Source organism: Podarcis erhardii (genome assembly GCF_964252035.2).
Source record: "Podarcis erhardii genome assembly, chromosome: 2".
Lineage (NCBI taxonomy): Eukaryota > Metazoa > Chordata > Lepidosauria > Squamata > Lacertidae > Podarcis > Podarcis erhardii.
The window spans coordinates 108,710,286-108,733,336 of record NC_138498.1 but is presented as its reverse complement, the minus strand read 5'-3'; the positions used below and the strand labels follow the sequence as shown (position 1 = coordinate 108,733,336).

At 47.5% G+C, this 23,051-nt stretch overlaps 2 protein-coding genes and 1 long non-coding RNA gene across 4 annotated transcripts in view; 2 read left to right on the top strand and 1 right to left on the bottom strand.

The window, feature by feature from the left end:
• LOC309337470 overlaps positions 1-23,051 on the top strand; it is a 119,810-nt gene that overhangs the window by 87,325 nt on the left and 9,434 nt on the right. The window lies entirely within an intron of this gene.
• Positions 121-7,370, top strand: LOC309336911 (uncharacterized protein). Of its 2 annotated transcripts, none has more exons than XM_081853415.1 (2): positions 121-142; positions 4,081-7,370. In XM_081853415.1, the coding sequence occupies exon 2, from the start codon at positions 4,092-4,094 to the stop codon at positions 5,568-5,570; it is 1,479 nt and encodes a 492-aa protein (XP_081709541.1). In that variant the 5' UTR covers positions 121-142; positions 4,081-4,091; the 3' UTR covers positions 5,571-7,370. The 2 variants fall into 2 exon arrangements, with proteins under 2 accessions (XP_081709541.1, XP_081709540.1); XM_081853414.1 differs by lacking the exon at positions 121-142 and adding an exon at positions 1,006-1,393.
• Positions 16,534-20,285, bottom strand: LOC309337116 (uncharacterized protein). The gene is made up of 2 exons (XM_081853818.1): positions 18,756-20,285; positions 16,534-17,456 (listed from the first exon to the last, which is right to left on the bottom strand). Exon 1 carries the CDS (start codon positions 19,762-19,764, stop codon positions 18,781-18,783), a length of 984 nt encoding a protein of 327 aa, XP_081709944.1. The 5' UTR covers positions 19,765-20,285; the 3' UTR covers positions 16,534-17,456; positions 18,756-18,780.

Here is a 23,051-nt window from a genome sequence, read left to right as displayed (position 1 = left end):
CCCAACCTGCTCTCTCAGGAAGTGAGGTAATAAGAGATGGGCTTGAGCCCATTATTGCTTGATAGCTTCTGCAAGGGGGGACAGCGATGAACAGGTAAGAAGCAAGTGCCTATGTTTGAGAAACTTGGAACGAACTAAGCAGGTAATTTGGAGGGTAAGGCATGATATTCTGGCATGGGGGGGGTACAGTAAAAGGCTGCTTCATGCACGCCGATGGTCTGTGTGCCTCACATCACTTTCATTCCTTATATCCACCAAGGCAGTCTGCGTGGGACATCACTTCATTTAAGAGGAATTAACTTGTTGAGAGTGCTCTTGTATAGCTCAGTTGGTTAGAACATGGTGCTGATAACGCCAGGGTTGCAGGTTTGATTCTCTGCTGTGGGACAGCTGCATAGTTGGACTAGATGTCAGGAGCGGGAAACCCGATTTTAAGAAATTATATTAAATTAATTTGGTTTGGTTTGTAATATTTTGGAAAATTAATAAAATAAAAATAATTTGGGAGTTGGACTAGCTAAGGCACCCCCAAACTCACCCCTCCAGATGTTTTGGGACTACAACTCCCCCTAGCTAACAGGACCAGTGTTCAGGGATGATGGGAATTGTAGTCCCAAAACATCTGGAGGGCCAAGTTTGGGGGGGGGCTGGACTAGATGATCCTCTGGGTCCCTTACAACTCCGTCCCAGAGGGGCCGTCCTGTTAGGCTGCAATACATGTAATGGATTGCTTTGAAGGACTTCAGGACCAGATGGAAAGAAAAGAAAAACCGTATTTTGCCTTGGTTCAAATCCGCACTCAGCCACGAAGCTCACTGGGTGACTTTGGGCCAATCGCTGCCTCTCAACCTAACCTACCTCGCAGGGTTGTTGTGGGGGATTAAACGAGGACAGGGAGAAGAACCATGCGCGCCACCTTCAGATCCTTGGAGGAAAAAGTGCCCTAAAAAGTGCAGAGTTCAGCGGCGCTTCCTTCCTGCTTTGCAGGCGAAAGAAGTGGCTCGGGGGTTGCATCGGACGCTTTTGCTCGGCGAGGCCAGCAGAGGTCTCCGGATTATTCCTGACGGCCTTTGCAAAGGGCCGCCCTGCTGCTCCGAGGAGCCTCGCCGAGGTTGCGCTTCCTGCGCCTGACTCAGCTCGCGTCCGACGCCGGGATTGGCTGCCTGGGGCCGGATCGAAGGGATCTCGCCGCAGTAACCCCTGAGCAGCCAGCGCGGGCGGAGAGAGGCGGCCGATGGTGCGGCTCCTTTTTGCTTCTGGCAGACACACACAGCCAGCTTCAGTTTTTGCGCGGCGGCTGCTGCTGCTGCTGCGCGCGTCTTTGCGCGCGGGGCGCTTTCGCCTGTCGGGTCGGATCTGCCCTGCAAATCCCAGCTGCTCTCGCCCGTTGCTGGTGAGTAACCGAGGGATCTCGGGCGCTGCGCTGCGGGGAGGGCCTGTGGCGCCGCCATCGAGCACTTAAAGCGCTGTTTATCGCCAGATCTCCGGGGCTAAATCCTTCCCTCGGCTGATCCCCCGGGAAGGGAGCGGGGGTGGTTTGCGTTTCGCAATCCAGCTCGAGTCTGGGTTGGCCTGGGCTTAGTCGCCTCGTTGTTTTGCCTCCACCTGGTCTCCTATTGTTTTTCCGCTTGCAAATGATTGCCAGAATGGTTTGTGGGGTATTTAAAAGGTGTTGCCAACAAAGGATCCCAGGAACAGCTTCTAGCTGTTTCTGTTCCAAGTCGGAGGATCCGCCGCCCCCGAAGCTCCATAACCCGTAACCCTCGTGACAACGGCGCGAGGTTTTCCGCATTAATCCTCAACAACAATCCCGTAAAATGGGTGTGTTTTATAATCCCCAGGTTGCAGATAGGAGGCCGAGAATGACAAAATTAGGCCCTTCAGGACGACTACACCCAAACTAGAGCTTTCTGTGTTTGATGGGCATGGTTTTGTGATACGGGAAAGGACCTTGAGGTCAATTGCTTCATCGCCTTTTTAATGAAGTTTATAGTTCTCATGAATGGACAGAGGAGTTTGAGCATGCAGCGATTATGCAGCTTGAAAGAAACAATCGGTGTAGCACTCCCAGTGAGTACACAACATCCAGGATGTGTATCTCCCCTTGTCAGTACAAAAAAAGGATGCTTAAAATATTTTCAAAGTGGCCTTTTATGTATTCCTGTGGCTCAGAGGTCCTGAAAACTGATCCATAAGAAGGATTCAGGTGATCTACAGTCTGCTAAACAGTTGAGAAGGCGCTGTTATTTGGTGACAAAGAACAAGGCAGGTTTGGACAAGGCTGGATTATTGAATAGGCTGGAAGAGCCCTACATGATTGCAATATTCAGCAAAGGTTCCCAATTAGCAACTGTGGTCCCCCTGTTTTTCAAAACCCAAGCCATGGAGGGGGTACGTTTTTAATATATGTGAATGATGCTACAGACCCGTCCTTGGACCACCAATCTGGAACCACTGATAGCACAAACCAGTGAGCGTCCCAAAGGAAGGACCCAAGGTGTTGTGGCCAATTGTTATTCAAAGGCCTGCTTCAGGGGCCAAAGTCAAAGTGAAAAACAGCCTGCAGAGATCTCTGCTAATGGTATTGCCTGTTAATGCGAAGAAGTGAGACAAGAAGCAGAGATTTCCTGTAGTTGATGTGTTTCACTTTGACCACTGAAGACGGCATTTAAATAACAATTGGCCAAAACAGGTCTGCCTGTTTAAAAACAAAACCCTCACATATGTCAGCATATGGAGAGAACATCTCCTTTGTTTTGGGGTGCAGTTCCTAATATCAGTTCTGTATGTCCTCCTGCTTGTACAACGGCAGCAAAAAAGTGGTTTAATAATTTTCAAGTATTTGGGGGAGGGAGGTAGGGAGTTCAAGAATTGCCTGCTCTGGTTCTGTATCACTGGAGATGTTCTGAAGGGGGTCCTTTCAACCATTGTTAAGAGTTGGGGTGGATGGGTTATAGGATCATGTCCTCTTTCTTCTCTGTGTCTCCTCTCCTACTTCAACAGTAATAAAGGATAAATTTCAGCAATTTCTACTTAACAAGGATTGAAGACCATGCATTAAACCAGAGTTTGCAACCTTTGTTAAGGATGAGCTCTGGTTATCCTTAGTCGAGGGTAGCACCACTGTTTGTATAATACTTAACTGCAGTTAAGGGGTGGGGAGGAATTTGCGGCCAGGAGAAGGGAATCCTTAATCCTGTCATCAGCTCTTGGTCTTTCTAACCACAGTTAAGATGGCCCCTCTGTGATTTCTGCTTTTCCTCTGACCAGCATATCTCTGCTCTTCTTCCTTGCTAAAATCTTCTGAATTCTGCAATAGGGCAGGACAAAAACCGGCCAACAACGTAAATTTTCTGGGCTAAGAATGTTGATGTTGATAAATGCAAAATTTCCAGAATCACAGATCAAATGTTCCAAACAATGTAACTGTGCAAATTTTAAAAATCCACTTGTGCAATTTACATAGCTGATCTGTGTTTCTGGAATTGGGTTTGTTTATTTAATTTATTTATTACTTTAATATACCACCTTTACCTTCAAGTGTACATGGTTCTCCCCCATCTCATTCTCATAACAACCCTGTGAGGTAGGTTAGGCGCAGAGATGGTCACCCAGTTAGCTTTGTGGCTGAGTGGGGATTTGAACCCTGCTTTCCCAGGTCCTAGTCCAACACTCTAACCATTACGCCGCACTGGTTCCTTACAGTGTGGGCTTCTAACTTGAGGATGAACAAACCACAAAGATCTCCCAAGGTCAGGCAGGGTGAGGCTGTAGCCCTCTAGATGTTGCTGGACTCCAGCTCCCATCAACCTCTGCAGACATGTCCAGTGACCCAGGGATGATGGGAACAGCAATATCTGGAAGGCCGTCGGTTCCTCACCCTGTTCAAGACAAGCAGTGCAATCCTACACATGTTTCCTCACAAGCAGGCCTCCCTGTTTTCCGTGGGGCACGCCTAGAATTGCAACCTACAAATGGTTTTGCAGCACAAGCTTTGGTAGACCAGAGCCCACCTGAACACAAATGCCAAAGAATAATACTGAATACCTTGCGGGTTCTTTTTCCCTCTTTCCTTTCCAGCAGGTGAAAGGATGGTGAACGAGGAGGAGGAAGGGACTTCTCAGCAGGGAGGCCCTAAGCCGGCAGAACTGCATGGGGTGCTCTCGGAAAGCTGCCGGAGGCTGGCCTCCCCAGACCTGGAGCTGGAGGGAGAGGAACTCAGCGAGAGCAGTTCGGAGACGGACCCCAGGAGCTCTGCCCTAGAACTGGAGAACGACTCCCTTCCCATCAACGGAGACGCCCTGGGGAATGACGCCGGCAGCGCCTGCCCGTCGCAGACACAGTATATCTGCCCTGTTTGCGGGGAGTGTTTCAGCGGGAGCGCCTGCCTTTCCGAACACCAGCAGGTCCACAAAGAGGAGAAGCCGCATGTGTGCCCCGTGTGTGGCAAGGGCTGCAGCCAGCAGGCGGAACTGGCCGACCACATGCAGACGCACACGGACGAGAAGCCCTTCACCTGCCTGGAGTGTGGGCGGAACTTCCTCTTCAGCTCCGACCTGGTGTCCCACCAGAAGGTCCACACTGGAGAGAAGCCTTACATCTGCTTGGAGTGTGGGAAGGGCTTCTCCCAGAGCTCGCAGCTCATGTCCCACCGCAGGGTCCACACGGGCGAGAAGCCGTACGAGTGCATCATCTGCGAGAAGAGCTTCCGCTCGAATTACGACCTGGTCAACCACCAGAGGAGCCACACCGGAGAGAAGCCCTACATCTGCTCCGACTGTGGCAAGAGCTTCACCCGCAGCTCCCACCTGATCTCCCACCAGCGGGTCCACACCGGGGAGAGGCCGTACCCCTGCGGGATCTGCGGGAAGCGCTTCCGCGACTGCTCGCACCTCATCCGCCACCAGAGGGTGCACACGGGCGAGAAGCCCTACGAGTGCTCCATCTGCGGGAAGAGCTTCCGGGTCAACTACGACCTTGTGACCCACCAGAGGAACCACACGGGCGAGAAGCCCTACGCCTGCCCCGACTGCGGGAAGGGCTTCAAGCGCAGCTCCCACCTCATCTGCCACCAGAGGGTCCACACCGGGGAGAGGCCCTACCCCTGCGGCATCTGCGGGAAGAGCTTCAGCTACAGCTCCGACCTCATCAAACACCAGAGGATCCACACCGGCGAGAAGCCTTATGAGTGCCATATCTGCGGCAAGAGCTTCCGTATCAATGCCGATCTCGTAACACACCAGAGGATCCACACGGGCGAGAAGCCCTACGCCTGCCCCGACTGTGGGAAGTGCTTCGCTCGGAGCTCACGGCTCGTGTCCCACCAGAGAGTCCACGTCAAGGACGGGAGCCTTGGGGCTTCCCTGGCCGAAGCTGACACATCTCCCGTGGCCGCGACCTGGTCGCCGGCTCCTGATGGTCTCTGGGGCCCAGGAGAGAAGGGGGCAGACGCGTCCCTTAAGCAGAGCGGTGACCCTGCGGCTCTCATCGGCCTTGCAAATTCTAGTCAGCCAGGTGATGCGCTTCCAGAAACCCAGATAGTTGAGATCAAGATGGAGGACCCGTCTTGATTCGCGGGACATGGGGGAGCTGAGTGGCGAAGGGGCTGTTTCTGATGGACCCTTCCTTTCCTGCGACGGAATAGTAACGAGCGCCAGAGGAATCTTCCTTCCGCTTTTAATCATGCAGTTTTAAAGAGGAGGCTTGAATGAGCCTTGCGTTGACTGAGGGACAGAGTCGAGGATCTGTCTCTCCCGTTGTGCGTATCAGAGCAACTGTGCGGTGGCAGAAGCCATGGCAAGAAGTTCCCCACGGTTTGGTACCGCCAACCATGTCTCAAATTAAAAGCCATTTTTTTGGAAGCTGCTTGGTTTATCGTTGCTGCCCCCCCCCAAAGGAATCCAAGGAGATGTAGATCAGTAAGGGTGCTGGGAATTCTTGATTAGGAATCCCTTGTTGCTTTTATTTGGGGGAGTGGGGGGGTTAATTTAAAAAAGGGGGGTGCTTTACCTGCAAAATCAAAAATGCAACTGTGGAAAAGGAAGGAACAATGTGAATACATGCATTTCACAGGAATTTCGGAAACGAGCAAAAATGTAACTCTCCATTGTTGTTTGTTGTGACGTCCTCTCTTCAAAGATAATTTATTTTGTGTGTTAGGATTTCCCCCCCCCCCCCTTCTTCCCAAGAGATCCATAGGAAACGGCCACCCAGCTTCTTCTGTTCCTCAGTGGGGAAACCGTGCTTCTGAAAACAGTTTCCGTCTGCAAACCTGTACTTTCTTGCTTCTGGGAGTAAAACTTGCTGAATTCAAGAGGGCTTGCTTCTGAGTAGACATATACAGCACTGCGCTATAGGGGAGCCTTTCTCAGCCTTGGGTCCCCAGATGTTGTTGTACTACAACTCCCATCATCCCTGCCCGCTGGTTGTGCTAGCTAGGGATGATGGGAGTTGTAGTCCAACAACATCTGGGGCCTAAAGTGGAGAAAGGCAGCTCTAAAGGGGGCATATTTAATGTAGGTCGCGCTCAGATCAGGCTGACTGAAAGGACTGGACATGACTAATTTAGGTCTATTAATTCCAGCAGGTCTACTCTTGAGTAGAACCTAGTTGGCTGCAACCTGCCATGTAGGCCTGGCCACAGATTCTTTCCCTCTAAGCACAGATAGAAGACCCCACTGTTTGCTATCTTCTAGCAGGTTACCCCGAACTTGTGTGGTTTTTTTTAAAAAAAATTAAAATTGCTATCAGTGTAATAAAAAGTATTTTTTAGCTGGATAGTGTGGAGCTTTAATAAACGTTATTTAACTTAATTTATAGGGTGTGGTCCTCTCTGGCAGGGCCGAAGGCCTGCTTGTAAAGGGATCCCTATAGGACAAGGCAGATGATTGCCATTTTTGTTCTCCCCATACCTTCTCAGTGTGAGCATCACTGGCACATGTGCAAGTGGCTGCCCAGGTTGTCACGGCAACCAAAAGGCCTCCTTGCCTTTGCCCCTCCAACCTTTAACATGTTGTGCAAACCTACGCACGATTCCTAAAAAACAAGCCCCACTTTGTTCAGTGGAGCTTACTTCCAGGGAAGGGTGCAAACGGCTGCAGCCTCAGTCGCAGAAAACGAGCACTGAGAGCGCATGTTCATTAGCTGAGCAGATTTGAGGGTGAGAATATGAGATGTTTTACATTCTCTTTCTCATGGGTTGGCAGTGTTGCTGTGCAGGTGTACACACTGAGCAGGGAGCAAAGCGAAAAAATTGCCTTTGCGAGGCCCTGTGGCGATTCCTCTCTGCCGCCATGCAGAGAAGGATCACGGCCACTTGTTTTTCTTTTGAGGTGCATTTTTAAAAACATTCATTTCCAAGGAATTTACAATCCAAGTAGAAAAAAAACCCTACTATGACATTTTAACATTGTTGTTCGAATATGATAAAAAAAATATTTACTATCTTCCCTAGTAATCTGACCCCTTTGCTTCTCTGTACTGTTGCTGTAATCTTTTTTTTTCCCCCTCCCTTGCCCAGATGTCTTTATTTTTTTGCTAACCTTTCATCTTGTAGTTGGTGGGGGAGTCCGGTACCCGCGAGCAACTTCCATTACTTTAGTCAACATCGTTTGATAGCAGCCAGTGAACAAATCATGAAATATCTGGTCAGTCAAATGTCTTTGGTTTCAGCCATTGGTCAGTCTTGCATTTATGCACTCGGAATGGTAGCCTACCATAAAAGGTAAAGGGACCCCTGACCATTAGGTCCAGTTGTGACTCTGGGGTTGCGGCGCTCATCTCGCTTTATTGGCCGAGGGAGCCGGTGTACAGCTTCCAAGTCATGTGGCCAGCATGACTAAGCCGCTTCTGGCGAACAAGAGCAGCGCACAGAAACGCCGCTTACCTTCCCGCCAGAGTGGTACCTATTTATCTACTTGCACTTTGACGTGCTTTCAAACTGCTAGGTTGGCAGGAGCAGGGACCGAGCAACGGGAGCTCACCCCATCGTGGGGATTCGAACTGCGTTCCTAGCCTACCATAGACAAGGAATAATTGCATGCCACCAAGGGAGTTGACCAGTGGAGATGTGGATAATAATAATAATAATAATAATTTATTATTTGTACCCTGCCCATCTGGCTGGGCTTCCCCAGCCACTCTGGGCAGCTTCCAACAAAGATTAAAAATACCACACCTCTGTGCCCATCTAAGAGACCAAGAAGGCTTTTAGAGGAGGGACAATGGTAGACTCCAGCTTCCATCAGCCTTGAGTAACCCAGCCAGTGCTCAGGGCAGGTAGGAGTTGGGAGTTTAGTGAGACCCAACCAGGTTCCCCATCCCTGGTTTATGCCTTTGCCGACCTGATGACCTTGAAGATATTTTGGACTACAACTCCCATCATCCCTAGCCTGCAAAGGCTGATGGGAATTGGAGTCCAAGCCATCGGGTTGGCGAAGGCTGCTGTAGATAATTGCAGAAGTGGCCTTCAAAATGTGAACGCAGAGCCCAGGCAGAGGGAAATGCTCAGAAGGAATGCTTCACCATAGGCATGACCTTAACAAGTTGTGAAAATTTTATACCGTGTCTTGATGGCCATTTTATAGACCTACTACGGATCGTCTCCGCTACAGTGTATCGCAAGCTTATTCCTAATTTTTCCAGCGGCAAATGGTTCTACATTACAGTGGTGCCTTGGTTTAGTTTATGAACAACTTGGATTAATAACACTGCAAACCTGGAAGTAGGTGTTTTGGTTTGTGAACTTTGCCTTGGAAGTAGAATATGTTCTGCTTCCTGTTGAGTGTGTTCCATTTGTAAACTGAGTCCCCCGCTGCTATGGGAAAGCACACCTTGGTTTAAGAACACGTTGGTTTAAGACTTCTGGAATGGATTAAGTTCGTAAGCCAAGGTACCACTGTATAGGTGATAAGGTTATCCACAGCTGGGAAACAGCAAATTGTTGCAGGTTTTGCTAACCTCCTGTAGCTTAATATGAAATCCTAGGAGATCACCAGGAGCACCATATGGGTAGTTTCGTGGCTGATATTCTCAGTTGCATTTTGACCATATTTGCAAAAGCATTGAATTTGACAAAGGATCTCTGTCTCAGTGGAACACATTTCTGTTCCTTCCCCTGTGTAATAAAATCCCAGAACACTAAAATCTGGAATGAATTTTTGATTTGTGCCAGGCACTTGCACTCATAGCTGTCAACTTTTGCCTTTTCTTGCGAGGAATCCTATTTGGAATAGGGGAATTTCCCTTTAAAAAAGGGAAACGATGACAGCTATGCTTGCACTCTGCCTTATTTTAAGAGACTGGGAATTGGTCGTTTCAAGGTTTTCACCTACTGCTAAGGATGCCTGCTTTATACCCTCCCAGTCCCTAAGGACGACAGAAACAGGGCCTTTTATTACTATATATTTGCTGATCCCGAAGCTCTGAGGTAGGTAACGCCAATAGTACAGTATGTAAGACTGGATGCATTTACAAAAATCAACACAATAATTTTTTTAAGTTCCCCCATCATGTTATATACTGTATTTCTTCAACCCCAAGTAAGAATGCAGCGTTGATGTGACTTGATTTTGTATTTGCCACTCATTATGTTCCAGTTTCCTGTTGATGTGGGTTTTTCGAGGTAGTCTGTATGGTTAACCATCTAGTATTAAGATTACAGTACAATAAATAAATATTGTGATACTAATAACTCCATTGCATATACAAATCAGCATTTATAATGTGGATACTTAAAAAAAAAAATCCCATGTTGAACTAGGTGTGCAAAAAAGAGTTGGCCTCAATCAGTCATAGTTGAAACTGATATGGAACTAAATCAGAAAAAAAAAATATTTTCACTTTCAAGTAATCTGCCAGTTGTTGTTTTTTTAACCTTATGCCACGCTCCCACCAAAAGTGGAGTTGTTGGCAGTAGCCAACTGTCTTCAATATTGTAAACCTTCCTGTTATAATCCTGTATCTTTTAAGAAACATAACAGAGGTTAAGATCAGTTGGCCAAAGCTGAGTGCAAAATGCAAGACCAGACATTGTGCACAGGTTAAAGAAAGGAGAAAACGCTGTTAGCTTGGAAATCTGGGTAAGCTAGTTGTGGTTACATGGGGGCAAAGTTATAATCTTTGTTACCTGAAGACCACCACCCATTTCATACTGAAGGACAGACCCTCAAAGGCATTGCTAGCAAGGACTGAGATACCTGTGAACAAGGTATGGCTTTTCTCTCTCTATAGAAGGATCCAGATAGTGTTAGCTTGTACTCTCTCTTCATCTTGGCCAGCTGAATTGAAAGGAGTTAATTTTGGAAAAATATTCTTCTGTCTGGATTAACTCTCCCTTTGAGCTTTCTCCTTTTAATTTGCTTATTGATCTGTTTTGTTACATCTCTATGTCTGCTGTTCTTATCCTTGTATTATTTCTTCATCTATTATCCCTGTAGACTTGGGCTTTTCAATTTGAATTTATTGTATTCCAGTTTCTTACGATAGTCAATAAAGTTTGTTAAAATGTATTCCAGGTGTCTTGTCTGTCACGTGGCAACATCAATCCGAACCTAAAAGGGAAGAGAGTTGGCTCTTTCTCATATAATACTGCTACTACGCTGATAATTTGGTTCCATGGATAAGCTGGAGGGATGGAGAATCCATGGTCCTTCAGACACTGGGCTCCCAACTTTCATCAGCCCAGTTAGTGTGGCCAGTGATCAAGGATGATGGGAATTGTAGTCCAACATAACGGGAAGGCTGCAGATTTTCCATCCTTAAATTAGCACCCCCCTGATTTGAGTTGCTCCAGACTGATAAGTAAAGGTAAAGGTACCCCTGACTGTTAGGTCCAGTTGCAAACGACTCTGGAGTTGCAGTGCTCATCTAGCTCTATAGGCCGAGGGAGCCGGCGTTTGTCCACAGACAGCTTCCGGGTCATGTGGCCAGCATGACTAAGCTGCTTCTGGTGAAACCAGAGCAGCACACGGAAACACCGTTTACCTTCCTGCCGGAGTGGTACCTATTTATCTACTTGCACTTTGGCATGCTTTTGAATGGCTAGGTTGGCAGGAGCTGAGACTGAGCAACGGGAGCTCACCCCGTCGCAGGGATTCGAACCGCCAACCTTCTGATCGGGAAGCCCAAGGCTCAGTGGTTTAGACCACAGCGCCACCCATGTCCAGACTGATAGTTAGGCACATATTTATTGGAGAACAGAACTGATTTCCGTACCCTTCCCTAGTTCCACAGCTCAAGTGCACAAAATTCATATATAACCCGAAGGGTTCTGTGGATTTAAATCACATGGACTTGTTCTTTCTTACGCTTAAAAAGGCCACACACACACACACCCTCCCTGCTCATAAAAGGAAGCGTGTTCTTGAGTGATCAGTTGTGTGCTTATATAAGTGCATCAGCGTGACTGGCAGAACAATCCTACAAAAGCAGTCACATTCGGTGGTCTTACTCCTGGGTAAAGAGGCACAGGATTATAACCTGAATTACCTTCTGAGATCCAAGTAGACTCCGGAAACCATGTTTAAGCTAACAAAAAAGTGCTGGTTACGCTCTTAACCAGGGATCAGCAAACTTTTTCATCAGGGGGCCGGTCCACTGCCCCTCAGACCTTGTGGGGGGCCTGACTATATTTTGAAGAGAGAAAAAATGAATTCCTATGCCCCACAAATAACCCAGAGATGCATTTGAAATAAAAGCGCACATTCTACTCATGTAAAAACACCAGGCAGGCCCCACAAATAACCCAGAGATGCATTTTAAATCGAAGGACACATTCTACTCATGTAAACACACACTGATTCCCGGACCGTCCGCGGCCCAGATTGAGAAGGCGGTTGGGCCGGATCCGGCCCCTGGGCCTTATTTTGCCTACCAATGCTCTTAACTGTTTGTCTGCCAGCCTACCTTTAAATAGGTTGGGGTGTGTGTGTGTGTGTGTGTGTGTGTGTGTGTGTGTGTGTGTGAATTTAAGCCCCCTTTTCCCCTCTAAATAAATATTTGGCTCTAAACAGTAGTACCCTTGACTGTTTGGTCCATCATTTTATTTTCTGCTGGTGTGCAGCGTTGCAAAGACAGCTTCCTTGCTCTGGCAGCAAACAGAACTATCCAGCTATGTGCTATATTATGATGCTTATTTACCTAAGAACATAAGGAGGGCCTACTGAATCAGGCCAAATGCCCATCTAGTTCACCATTTCGTTCTCATAGTGGCCGGGCAGATGCCCACTAGCAGGACGTGAGTGTCTAATCCTCTTTTAAAGCTATCCAAATTAGTGGCCATCATTGCCTCCGGTGGGTTTCAGTCTCATCAAGGTTGTCCAAAGTTCTCTCCCAAAGGATCCTCTCTTCTCTTTTTGTTCTGTTATTTTTGGGGTGTGTACTTATCACCAAGGAGCTGCACATTTTATACCTGCACTGCCTGGTATGTATTAGGTAAGGTAAAGGTAAAGGGACCCCTGACCATTAGGTCCAGTCGCAGACGACTCTGGGGTTGCGGCGCTCATCTCGCTTTATTGGCCGAGGGAGCCGGCGTACCGCTTCTGGGTCATGTGGCCAGAATGACTAAGCCGCTTCTGGCAAACCAGAGCAGCGCACGGAAACACCGTTTATCTTCCCCGCTGGGGTGGTACCTATTTATCTACTTGCACCTTGACGTGCTTTCGGACTGCTAGGTTGGCAGGAGCAGGGACCGAGCAATGGGAGCTCACCCCATCACGGAGATTCAAACCGCTGACCTTCTAATCGGCAAGCCCTAGGCTCTGTGGTTTAACCCACAGCGCCACTCGCTTTATACATAACAAATTTTGACGTTTTTCTTGCCACCAGTCCATTTAAAATACTTAAACAAACCCCAAAACAATATAAGAACAGTAGCAACAGTACAATACAGCAACAAAAAGCAGCAAAATTATTTGTATTGGATTTTGAAAACTTCTACCCGGCCAAACTTCCAAGGTGGTAAGGTCTCTCAATAAGTTATGGTGCCAAAATAATATTTCATGAGATAAAACAACCCCCAAGTTAAACCCCATCTTAAAAAGCAGTACACTTGAAAACGTTGGCAGCATTAAGATAAATTCAAGTTTTGATGGATGTTAATAATGGAATACTGAATGGTTTAGTTAGTTTATGTAAAATATGCAGGAACTTATTACAGTGGTACCTCGGGTTAAGTACTTAATTCGTTCCGGAGGTCCGCTCTTAACCTGAAACTGTTCTTAACCTGAAGCCCCACTTTAGCTAATGGGGCCTCCCACTGCTGCTGTGCCGCCAGAGCACGATTTATGTTCTCATCCTGAAGCAAAGTTCTTAACCTGAAGCACTATTTCTGAGTTAGCAGAGTCTGTAACCTGAAGCGTATGTAACCCGAGGTACCACTGTATATGCAAAATGAACCATGGAAAGAGAAGAAGAGGAGTCACTGATATTTTAGGGTGGCTTAAATGAATAAATTGTAAAACAGAGAAGTTAATAAAAATTATATACAAATAAAGCCGTAAGAACAAAAACAACAGAATAATAATGAACGCAGCCAAGAGAAAATCATCAGTCTTACGGCCCTTTCAGTCAGCTGTGTGTGAAATTGTATAGTCAACCAAATCATAATACAGTAATCAAAAGGCATCCTAAAAGCATACAACTTGAATGATACAAGTATCAATATGGCTTTACTGCTTAGCAGAAGGAGAAGAGGCCTGAGCAGAAAAGGTCCTGTCCCACTGGACCTCTGATGTTCAGTGACAACCTCAGCAGTCAAGGAGGCTCATATGGGACAAGGACAAGGAAATCATGATACCCTCAATCTTAGGTCATTTAGGGCTTTAGGCTGCAATCCTATTCACGTGAAATAAGAAAAATAAGGTTTTATATATATAATAAATGTTCATGGATGTGCCAGGCAAACACGTACATAAATGGTGTTTCCTGCTTGGCAGGGGGTTGGACTCGATGGCCCTTGCGGTCTCTTCCAACTCTATGATTCTATGATTCTATGTATGGGCCACGTGTCTGAGGCAGCACAGGAGGGCAGCCTTGGAGCCATTTTGGCTCCCAAACTGACCAAATGTTTTCTCCGCAAGGTCAAAGGAAAAAGGAAAAGCCTCTCCATTGTCTTTTCATTCACAAAACCTGTCTTAAGGGTATATCTGTTTATGAATAGGGTGAGCCTGTGACCTGGCTCAGGAACTATTTGTCACTACAAAAGACTAGCCAGGCTCCCCAGGATATCCAATCAAGTAAGCATTAACAGGTAACCTGCCAGACAGGAGATAAACAATGCACTCAGATTTCTGTTGTAGACCGTCCCTTCTGTGATGTAGGCATGATGTGTCTGGGGGTGGTCTTGAACTCCAGGGTGGGCAATTTAAAATGTCTATATAAGGGCGGGCACACCTTTGTTCGGGGTCCTCCTCCTTCTCCTGCGTGTGAAGGGGGCACCCTGTTGCAACAGTTCAATAAAGATCAGGCTTACTAGCTGCTTTGCTTCTCAGTATTCTCTGGTTGGCCTCTGTTATTTTCTCCGACCGGTGGAGAACCTGCAAAGGACTCTATAAGGGCTCTTGTGTCCCCCATAAGGGAATAAGGGCAGATTTTCGTTGATTACACACGTTTAACCTAAGAGTCAGTCTAACTCTACACAAAGCAAAAACTCGGGAGAACTGCATTGTGAAAGTCAAAAGCATACCTTGCATTGGACCTGGGAATGATGGAGATGGTACAATATAGGGGTTACATTCCTGAAACTGTAAGCCCCCCCCCCCCCGGTTAACTGAGCTCTCAGGGTAGCAGACCATATTCTGAACTGATTTAAGTCTCCAAATGGGTCCTCAAAGACGGACCCATGCAGAGTGCATTGTAGCAATCGGCTGAGAGACCTGATCTATGCAGTAGAAGCCATTCCCTCCGAGATGGATATGGATCCACTGCAAAGGGGAGCTTCGGTTTCCTCTTTTCCCAAGAGGAAGGGCTTCTGCTGAACCGGAGCAAGCGCCTCACACACCCTGGAAAGAGTCGTGCCCCTTCCACGTCGGAAGCTGCCCTGTAAAGAGGCAGACCGTTGGTCCGTCGACCCCAATACTGTCAACACGGACTGGCAGCAGCTCCCCAGAGTTTCAGGCAGGAGTACATAAGTACAAATGTATTTCTGGAAAATTGAGTAATATGGACATTTAATAGCAGAAAAAAATATTTATAAAGAGCATTTGTACCCCTCTCTTCAGCCAGAAATGCTCTCAAAGTGGCTTACATTCGGACCATTTTTTTCTTTAGTACAGGTTAGGTATGCTGAAACCAAAATCTGTATGATTTTGACCTATTTGGGGGTTTGGGAAACTGACTAGAAGATGAACCCCATGATTTTAAATCTCATGATTTTCCCAATGCACATACTGTAATGTCTTTGATTCGCGTGTACCGCTAATACTCTAAAGTGGATCGGGCTAGTTAAATACGAGTGCAATAAATATGATGTGATCACATAGCTCGAAGCTCATCTATTCCTATTTCGGCCCAGCGGCCGGAGGGTTAATTGCGCGAACACCAGGAAGCAGCGTCCTGGTTGCCCAAGTGAGGGCGGAAGCTTCAGCACGGCTTCCGCGAATCTACTGAGCATGCTCGGGTGACAGACACGCCAGTACCTGCTGTGTTCTGTGCACAGCTTGCGGATCTTTCCGGTTTCCCCACGTTACAGCTGGCGGGTGAGTAAAGGAAGGTAAAAGTGCTGCTGGGGATCTTGGAGATCTGTGGGCATGCGAGTTCTCCCGCACCTGCAAGGCTCCGGCACTTTTAACAGATTGCACTATAGGCAAAAAAATTAGCACGTGCGGATCTCTCGCTCCACCTGGACTAATGTATTGTTTAAAAAAATCTGTCACCATTGTCCCTTCTCACTTTTGCAGGGGATTCGTTATCGTCCACGTTTCACTCTGGATTGTACAGTGGTACCTCAGGTTACATACGCTTCAGGTTACAGACTCGGCTAACCCAGAAATAGTGCTTCAGGTTAAGAACTTTGCTTCAGGATGAGAACAGAAATTGTGCTCCAGCGGCACAGTGGCAGCAGGAGGCCCATTAGCTAAAGTGGTGCTTCAGATTAAGAACAGTTTCAGGTTAAGAACGGACCTCCGGAACGAATTAAGTACTTAACTAGAGGTTTAAAAAAATGGGGCAGGGGGAAAAGGCAGGAGAGAGTTCCCACCCTAATTTGTAGAAATTAATAAATTAATAAAGATTTGTCTTTGCTTTATAGTTGAGATTCCTGCATTGGCGGGGCTTGGATTCGATGACCCTTTGGGTTCCTTTCCTATGTTACCTTGTCCAATCGTAGAATTGTACAGCTGGAAGGGACTCCAAATGCCATCTAGTCCAACCCCCTGCAATGCAGGAATCTCAACTTGATCATGCAAGACAGATGGCCATTCAACCTCTGCTTTGAAATCCTCCCAGGAAGGAGAGTCCACAGCGTCCTGAAGGAGTCCACTGTCGAACAGCTCTTGCATTTCTTAGAAGAAGAAGAAGAGGAGGAGTTTGGATTTGATATCCCGCTTTATCCCTACCCTAAGGAGTCTCCAAGCAGCTAACCTTCTCCTTTCCCTTCCTCCCCCACAACAAACACTCTGTGAGGTGAGTGGGTCTGAGAGACTTCAGAGAAGTGTGACTAGCCCAAGGTCACCCAGCAGCTGCATGTGGAGGAGTGGGGAAGCGAACCCGATTCACCAGATTACGAGTCTATCGCTCTTAACCACTACACCACACTGGCTACACCCGCTAACCAAGAAGGAAGCAAACAGTGTTTTGTGTGACTCAACATTTATTGTAGTGAGGAAACTCATACAGAGACAAGGGAGTCAGCAGCGGGTGTTTGTGCCGGTGAGACAGAGATCCTATTACCTCTCTCCAGAATTTGTTCTTGCTGGTCTTCCTTATACAGGTTGTAGAAAACATGTGTTCCACATCCTAAACACATTACCAGAAACTTAATGCCACCAAAATGCATCCCACTTACATGGGAGGCATTGAGACCAAGTGATTATAGCTATGCCATAGTCCCCTTTATTCAACTACAACCTGTCAGGTCAAGTCAGGTCAAACAACCACAGGGCAAGCAGCATTAAAGGAGGAGTGAAAGTCTGTATTTTTGCCTGTTGGACAGGAGAAATGAATTTTAGTAGGTTGGTGGTTCTCAGCCCTGCGTGATAAGCTTCCATTCCTGATTCACCAACTCTTTGAAGCTCCTTTGTATCCAATCACCCTCAGCAATAGTACATGCCAAGAATTAACTTGAAAAAGGGATTCTGGATAGACCTCAATAACTCATCAAGTTCCTACCTGGAGGAGGCAGGTGTGTGTTTATTTTGCAAGCGCTGAAAGAAACTGCAAGTGGGACTCTGAAGACCTGCAGAATCCGGAACGACTTCGGGGTCTCCACAAAGACTGTCTCTGACAATTCTTCAGTGACTCTGTTGAGAGATGAAGAGCAACAATTGCATAGTGGGATCTTTCTAGCTGAGCATTCTATTTTGGAACAGTGACTTAGATGCCTCCAGAACCTCACAAACAACCCATGAAGATGGTGGAACTTCTGTTTACAAAACCAACCCAGTACCGATGCCAAGGACAGACCAGAGCAGGAGCAGCCAACATGGTGTGGAAATGTGGACTATGACTCCCATCAACCCCAGCTGTGGCCAATGATCAGGGGTGATGTAGCCCAACAACATTTCAACAGGGTACCACACTGGGTACCTCTTTAAACTAGAGAAAGAAGAGCAGATTCAGATTATGGGTTTGGGGCCCGATTGATAATAATCAGGTGGGAAAGTTGCCAAGTAGAACAAAAAGTTGGGGTTCCAAGCAACTATTCTCAACGTTGCCAACAATGGCAATGCTCCTGTAGCTTTTGCTCTGGCTAATGCAGAGCCGGCTGGTACACGTGACAAATGAGAAAAAGAAGTTTGGGCAAATCTGATGCAACCCCACCCTCTGGATACATCCTTTCTATCAAGGAAGCATTAAACTACACTGGCTCCCAGTACATTTCCAAGCACAATTCAGGGTGCTGATGTTGGCCTTTAAAGCCCTAAACGGCCTCAGCCTGTATACCTGAAGGAGCGTCTCCACCCCCATCGTTCAGCACCGAGGGCTTTCTGGCGGTTCCCTCCCTGCGAGAAGTAAGATTACAGGGCCTCCTCGATGGTGGCACCCGCCCTGTGGAACACCCACCCCTCAGATGTCAAGGAAATAAACAACTACAGTGGTACCTCAGGTTACATACGCTTCAGGTTACAGATGCTTCAGGCTACAGACTCCGCTAACCCAGAAATAGTACCACGGGTTAAGAACTTTGCTTCAGGATGAGAACAGAAATTGTGCTCTAGCAGCGCGGCGGCAGCAGGAGGCCCCATTAGCTAAAGTGGTGCTTCAGGTTAAGAACAGTTTCAGGTTAAGAACGGACCTCTGGAACGAATTAAGTACTTAAGCCGAGGTACCACGGTATCTGACTTTTAGAAGATATCTGAAGGCAGCCCTGTTTAGGGAAGTTTTTAATGTTTGATGTTTTTAATATTCTGTTGGGAGCTGCCCAGAGTGGCTGGGGAAACCCAGCCAGATGGGCGGGATATAATTTATTAATTATTATTATTACTACTATTATTATTATTATGGCGCCCACCTGAGAGGGGCCGGAACTGAGTTCTGGTGAGTTCCCACCAACCCCGCCCCTGCTTGTAGTATAAATACACACACACACACCAAGTTACCTGGGTTGGGGGCATTCAGCTCGGCCTAGCAAAGTCTCCTTGTTCCGTTACTCCCCTTTCCTTTCGGAACACCTGGTTTGTGGAGGTGCAGATGTCTCTTGAGGGCGGGACGGTGGAAGAAGCCTTTGTTGCACTCATTGCAGAGGAAAGGCGGCTTCTTGGAATGGATCTTCCGGTGCCGGGCCAGCTTGGAGCTGGAAATGAACTTCTTGCTGCACTCGGCGCAGCCGTACGGCCTCTCGCCGGTGTGGGTCCTCTCGTGCGTGTTGCGGCTGGACAGGTGGCTGAAGCACTCGCCACACTCACGGCAGGCGTGAGGCTTTTCCCCGGTGTGCGTCCTCCGGTGCCTGTTGAGGTTCGAGACGTACCGGAAGTTCTTCCCGCAGTGGAGGCAGGTGTAGGGCATCTCCCCGGTGTGGACTCGCAGGTGCTTCACCAGGTCGGAGCTCTGCGCAAAGCTCTTCCCGCACTCGGGGCACTCGTAGCCCCAGGCCGCGCCGCCGGCCTGGTGGTTCCTCTGGTGGATGAGCAGGCTGCGGTGCTGCCTGAAGGTTTGCCCGCACTCGGAGCACAGGAAAGGCATCTCGCCGGTGTGGATTCTCTGGTGAATGAGGAGGTTGGAGCGCTGGGCAAAGCATTTCCCGCACTCCGAGCACAGGTGGGGCCTCAACCCGGCGTGGAGCTGCTGGTGTTTGAGGAGGTTCGAACTCTGGCGGAAGCACCTCCCGCACTGAGGGCAGTGGTAAGGGGTCTCCCCTGTGTGGATTCTCAGGTGAATGGTGAGGCTCGACTGCTGAGTGAAGCGCTTCCCGCAGTTCAGGCACTGGAAGGGCCTCTCGCCCGTGTGGATTCTCTGGTGAGTCAAGAGGCTCGGGCCTCGGCGGAAGCTCTTACCACATTCCAGGCACTGGTAGCTCTTCTGGGCTGGCTGGGCTGTGGAAAGAATGGTGGCCTCCGTCTCTACCTTGATGCTGGGCTGCCCTCTGGCTTCATTGCTAGGGGGCTCCATTGTTCACTGAAATTATAGGGAAGGATGGGAAGTTTGTTATTATTATTATTTGAATTTATATACTGCCCTATACAGCCTTGGTCCAGTATACCTGAAGGAGTGTCTCCACCCCCATTGTTCTGCCCGGACGCTGGGGTCCAACGCCAAGGGCTTTCTGGCGGTTCCCTCACTGCGATAATCCAAGTTACAGGGAACCAGGCAGAAGGCCTTCTCGGTAGTGGCACCCGCCCTGTGGAACGCCCTCCCACCAGATGTTAAAGAGTAGAACTACCACCAGACTTTTAGAAGACATCTGAAGGCAGCCCTGTTCAGGGAAGCTTTTAATGTTTATCCCATGTGTGGATACTTGTTTGCTGTAACTTGTGGAACTCTGAGTAAAATCTTCACTTATTTCCAAAGTTGAGTGTCTGTGATTTATTCTAGCCTAAGTATTTTTGTGGGGAACGTTTGTTTAAAGGTGGGTGAGGGTGATAAAAATCTAAACAAGTTTTAATGTGTTTGGAGCAATCACCATTGTGCTAATTCCACTACGAGAGAGTAAGAATCTCTCAAACCTCTCTCTCCGACAATATTGTGGAGTTTATTAGAAGCGATGGGCAAGAGAAGCTCTTTAAGAAGCCAATAGATCTCTTTCCATGAGTTCCCTGGACTCCAGTTCCTAAAATTGCACATGCCAACCTATACACCTCTTCCCCTTTTATCTAGGCTCCCCATTTAACTAGAGTTGGGGGCAAGGCATTGTCTGTTGGAAACAAGCATGTTTCCCAATAACTTAAGATCCCTGCTCAATCAGGCCTTTGGCTCATCTATTCCAGCATCCTTTTCTCAAAACGGCCAACCAGATGCCTAAGGAAAATCTGCAAGCAGGATCGAAGCATAACAACACCCTCCCTCTCTGTGGATTGCAAGAAGCATTTCTGCTATGGAGGCCAAGCTGCTAAAAGCACAGGAGCCCCTTTGAACCAGAATGGGAAATATTCCCTTTGCCCTGAGCACCCCCAAGCCCCATCTACTACCAGCGCTTCTCTGCTGATGAGCAGACCGTGTTGCTCTCCCCACCTGAGCAGGGGGCAAGGGAGGAGCAGGGAGCAGTCACTTTCTCGTGTGGGAGGCCGCTAGCCCTTTAAGACCAACCTTGGATGACTGGCAACTGAAGCTGATTTGGCGCTCTTGTGCCAAACTGAACTTTTTTTGCAATAGGGAAAGCAATAGGAAAACGCTCTGGAAAGCAAGCTATCAAACCTCCCCACAAACGTTGTGCAAACAAATCAGTTTGCAAGCTGAATAAAGAGGCGGTTTGGAAAACGGTGAACGAGAATGAATGAAATTATGAATGAAGATGGTGCACACTTACATGAGAGTATATGGGGGGGGGTGTTATTTAGCATGCAAGAATAGATGGGGAGGGGAATAAGCTTTGGGTGTGTGTTACAAATAATGAATGGATAAGGAGAAAAAGAGAAAAGGAGTGTCTCCTCTGCACTACTGGCATATGTTCCTCACTATCGCTTCCCCTTCTGCTAATATTGCCCCAACCTTCAAAAAAAGTTACCCTCCACTGCTTTCAAGGGATGGGCCATAATTCAGTGGACGGCATCTCTGCTTTTTTTCACATGCAGAATATTCCAGTTTCAACTCCCAGCACCTCCAAGTAGGACTAAGGGAGAGAGCCCTGTCTGAAATCCTGGATAGGAGCTGCTACCATGGGCCACAATGAGCTGCAGATAGACCAGGGATCTGACTCAGTGGGAAATAACTTCCTGCATTCCTAAGGCAGAAAAGTCAAGGTCTTTATGATAAAAAACGTAGAGTGCAGGAACAGAGGGGGATGGGAACCCCATATCGCAGTGCCTTCAGAATGAAGCAGCCGTGGGACACAGAACACAGAGGAGAAAGCCTTAATATAAGCTACTATTTTTTATCACCTGTCCTTCACAGGTCACAACAATTGAAACGCAATATTCAAAACGGTTTAAAGCAAGCAGAGAAGCTCCCAGTTTGTCTTTTGGTTCCTTAGGGAAACGTCCAGAAGGAACAACTAATCGGAAACAGAGTATCAGCAACAATAGGCAAAGTTAGAAAACAGCACCTCCTTTCAGAGGCTCTCAAATAAGGAGCAGGTAATAATATCTCACTCACCTAAGTCAGATTTTTCCCTCTGTAGGCACTACTGTTTTTTGTTGCCTTCTCTTCTAGGTCAGGGTCTGTCTAGAAGAGACCTAAAAGTGGGACGGGGTGAGTTTTATAGACCTTCTAAGGTGGGGTTGTGTGCTAGCAGGTGGTGGCGAAGGGTTTGCCTCGCAGGAAGGCTTTTCCATTAGCTGGGTCAGTTCTGCAGAAATTTCTTAAAGTAAAGTGACAGAAATGAAAGAGAAACGAAAGAGCGCAAAGTATAATGGATTGATGGTTGATGGGGGTGGGGGTTCAAATCCCTGGAGAAAAGCCCCCTCTCAGTGTGTGCATGCAGAGGATACAAATGCAAGGTTCTAAAAAAATAAAATAAAATAAATCAATATTTTAAGCAGGGTGGGAGATTTCCATTTTTTTACTTTTACACAGGAGCATGAAAGAAAATTTTAAAAAGAAGGGTGAGAGTAAGAATAAAGCCAATTTTTTTTGGGGGGGGACAGATGAAAAACTGTGGGGAGACTCGACAGAGGGTTTTATGGAGTTAGAGATGCCTGCTTAGTGGTACCTGCAATAGGTTAGGAGTTGTCACCTGTTAAAATTAGCCCCCCCTCTTGAAATATTTAAGATATGCAGGATGTACAGTGCAATCCCATGTATTACTTACTCAGAAGTAAGTCCCACCAAGTTCAGTGGGGCTTACTCCCAGGTAAGTGGTCGCAGGGCTGCAACACCAAACAAGTGAAGTCCCTTCTCCCATCACTTTCTCTCATGCCAGGAAAAACTTCACTAGCTGTATATAAGAATGTACACCCATATACCCAGGGGGAAATCCCTTATGCAGATCTTAACATCCTGACTGGGACATAGGGGAGGAGCAACCCTTGCACATATTCCCTGCCCCCCCCCCCATCACTGAATCACAGAATTGTAGAGTTGGAAGGGACCAAGAGGGTCATTTAGTCTCAACATTTTGCAATGAATGTGCATCTCGAACCCACGACCCTGAGATTAAGTGTCTCATGCTCTACTGACTGAGCTGTCACAGCTTTCTCTACCAATTTCTTTTATTGTTCTTGTTTTTCGTACATGCCCCTTGGATACATTTGGTTGCAGGGCAGTTTAGAAAGAAAGAAACCCTATATTCTAAGATATGGAAA

Bases quoted from the DNA above. Each gene is read 5' to 3' on its own strand.
- LOC309336911 (XM_081853415.1), top strand. From the start codon at position 4,092: ATGGTGAACGAGGAGGAGGAAGGGACTTCTCAGCAGGGAGGCCCTAAG.
- LOC309337116 (XM_081853818.1), bottom strand. From the start codon at position 19,764: ATGGAGCCCCCTAGCAATGAAGCCAGAGGGCAGCCCAGCATCAAGGTA.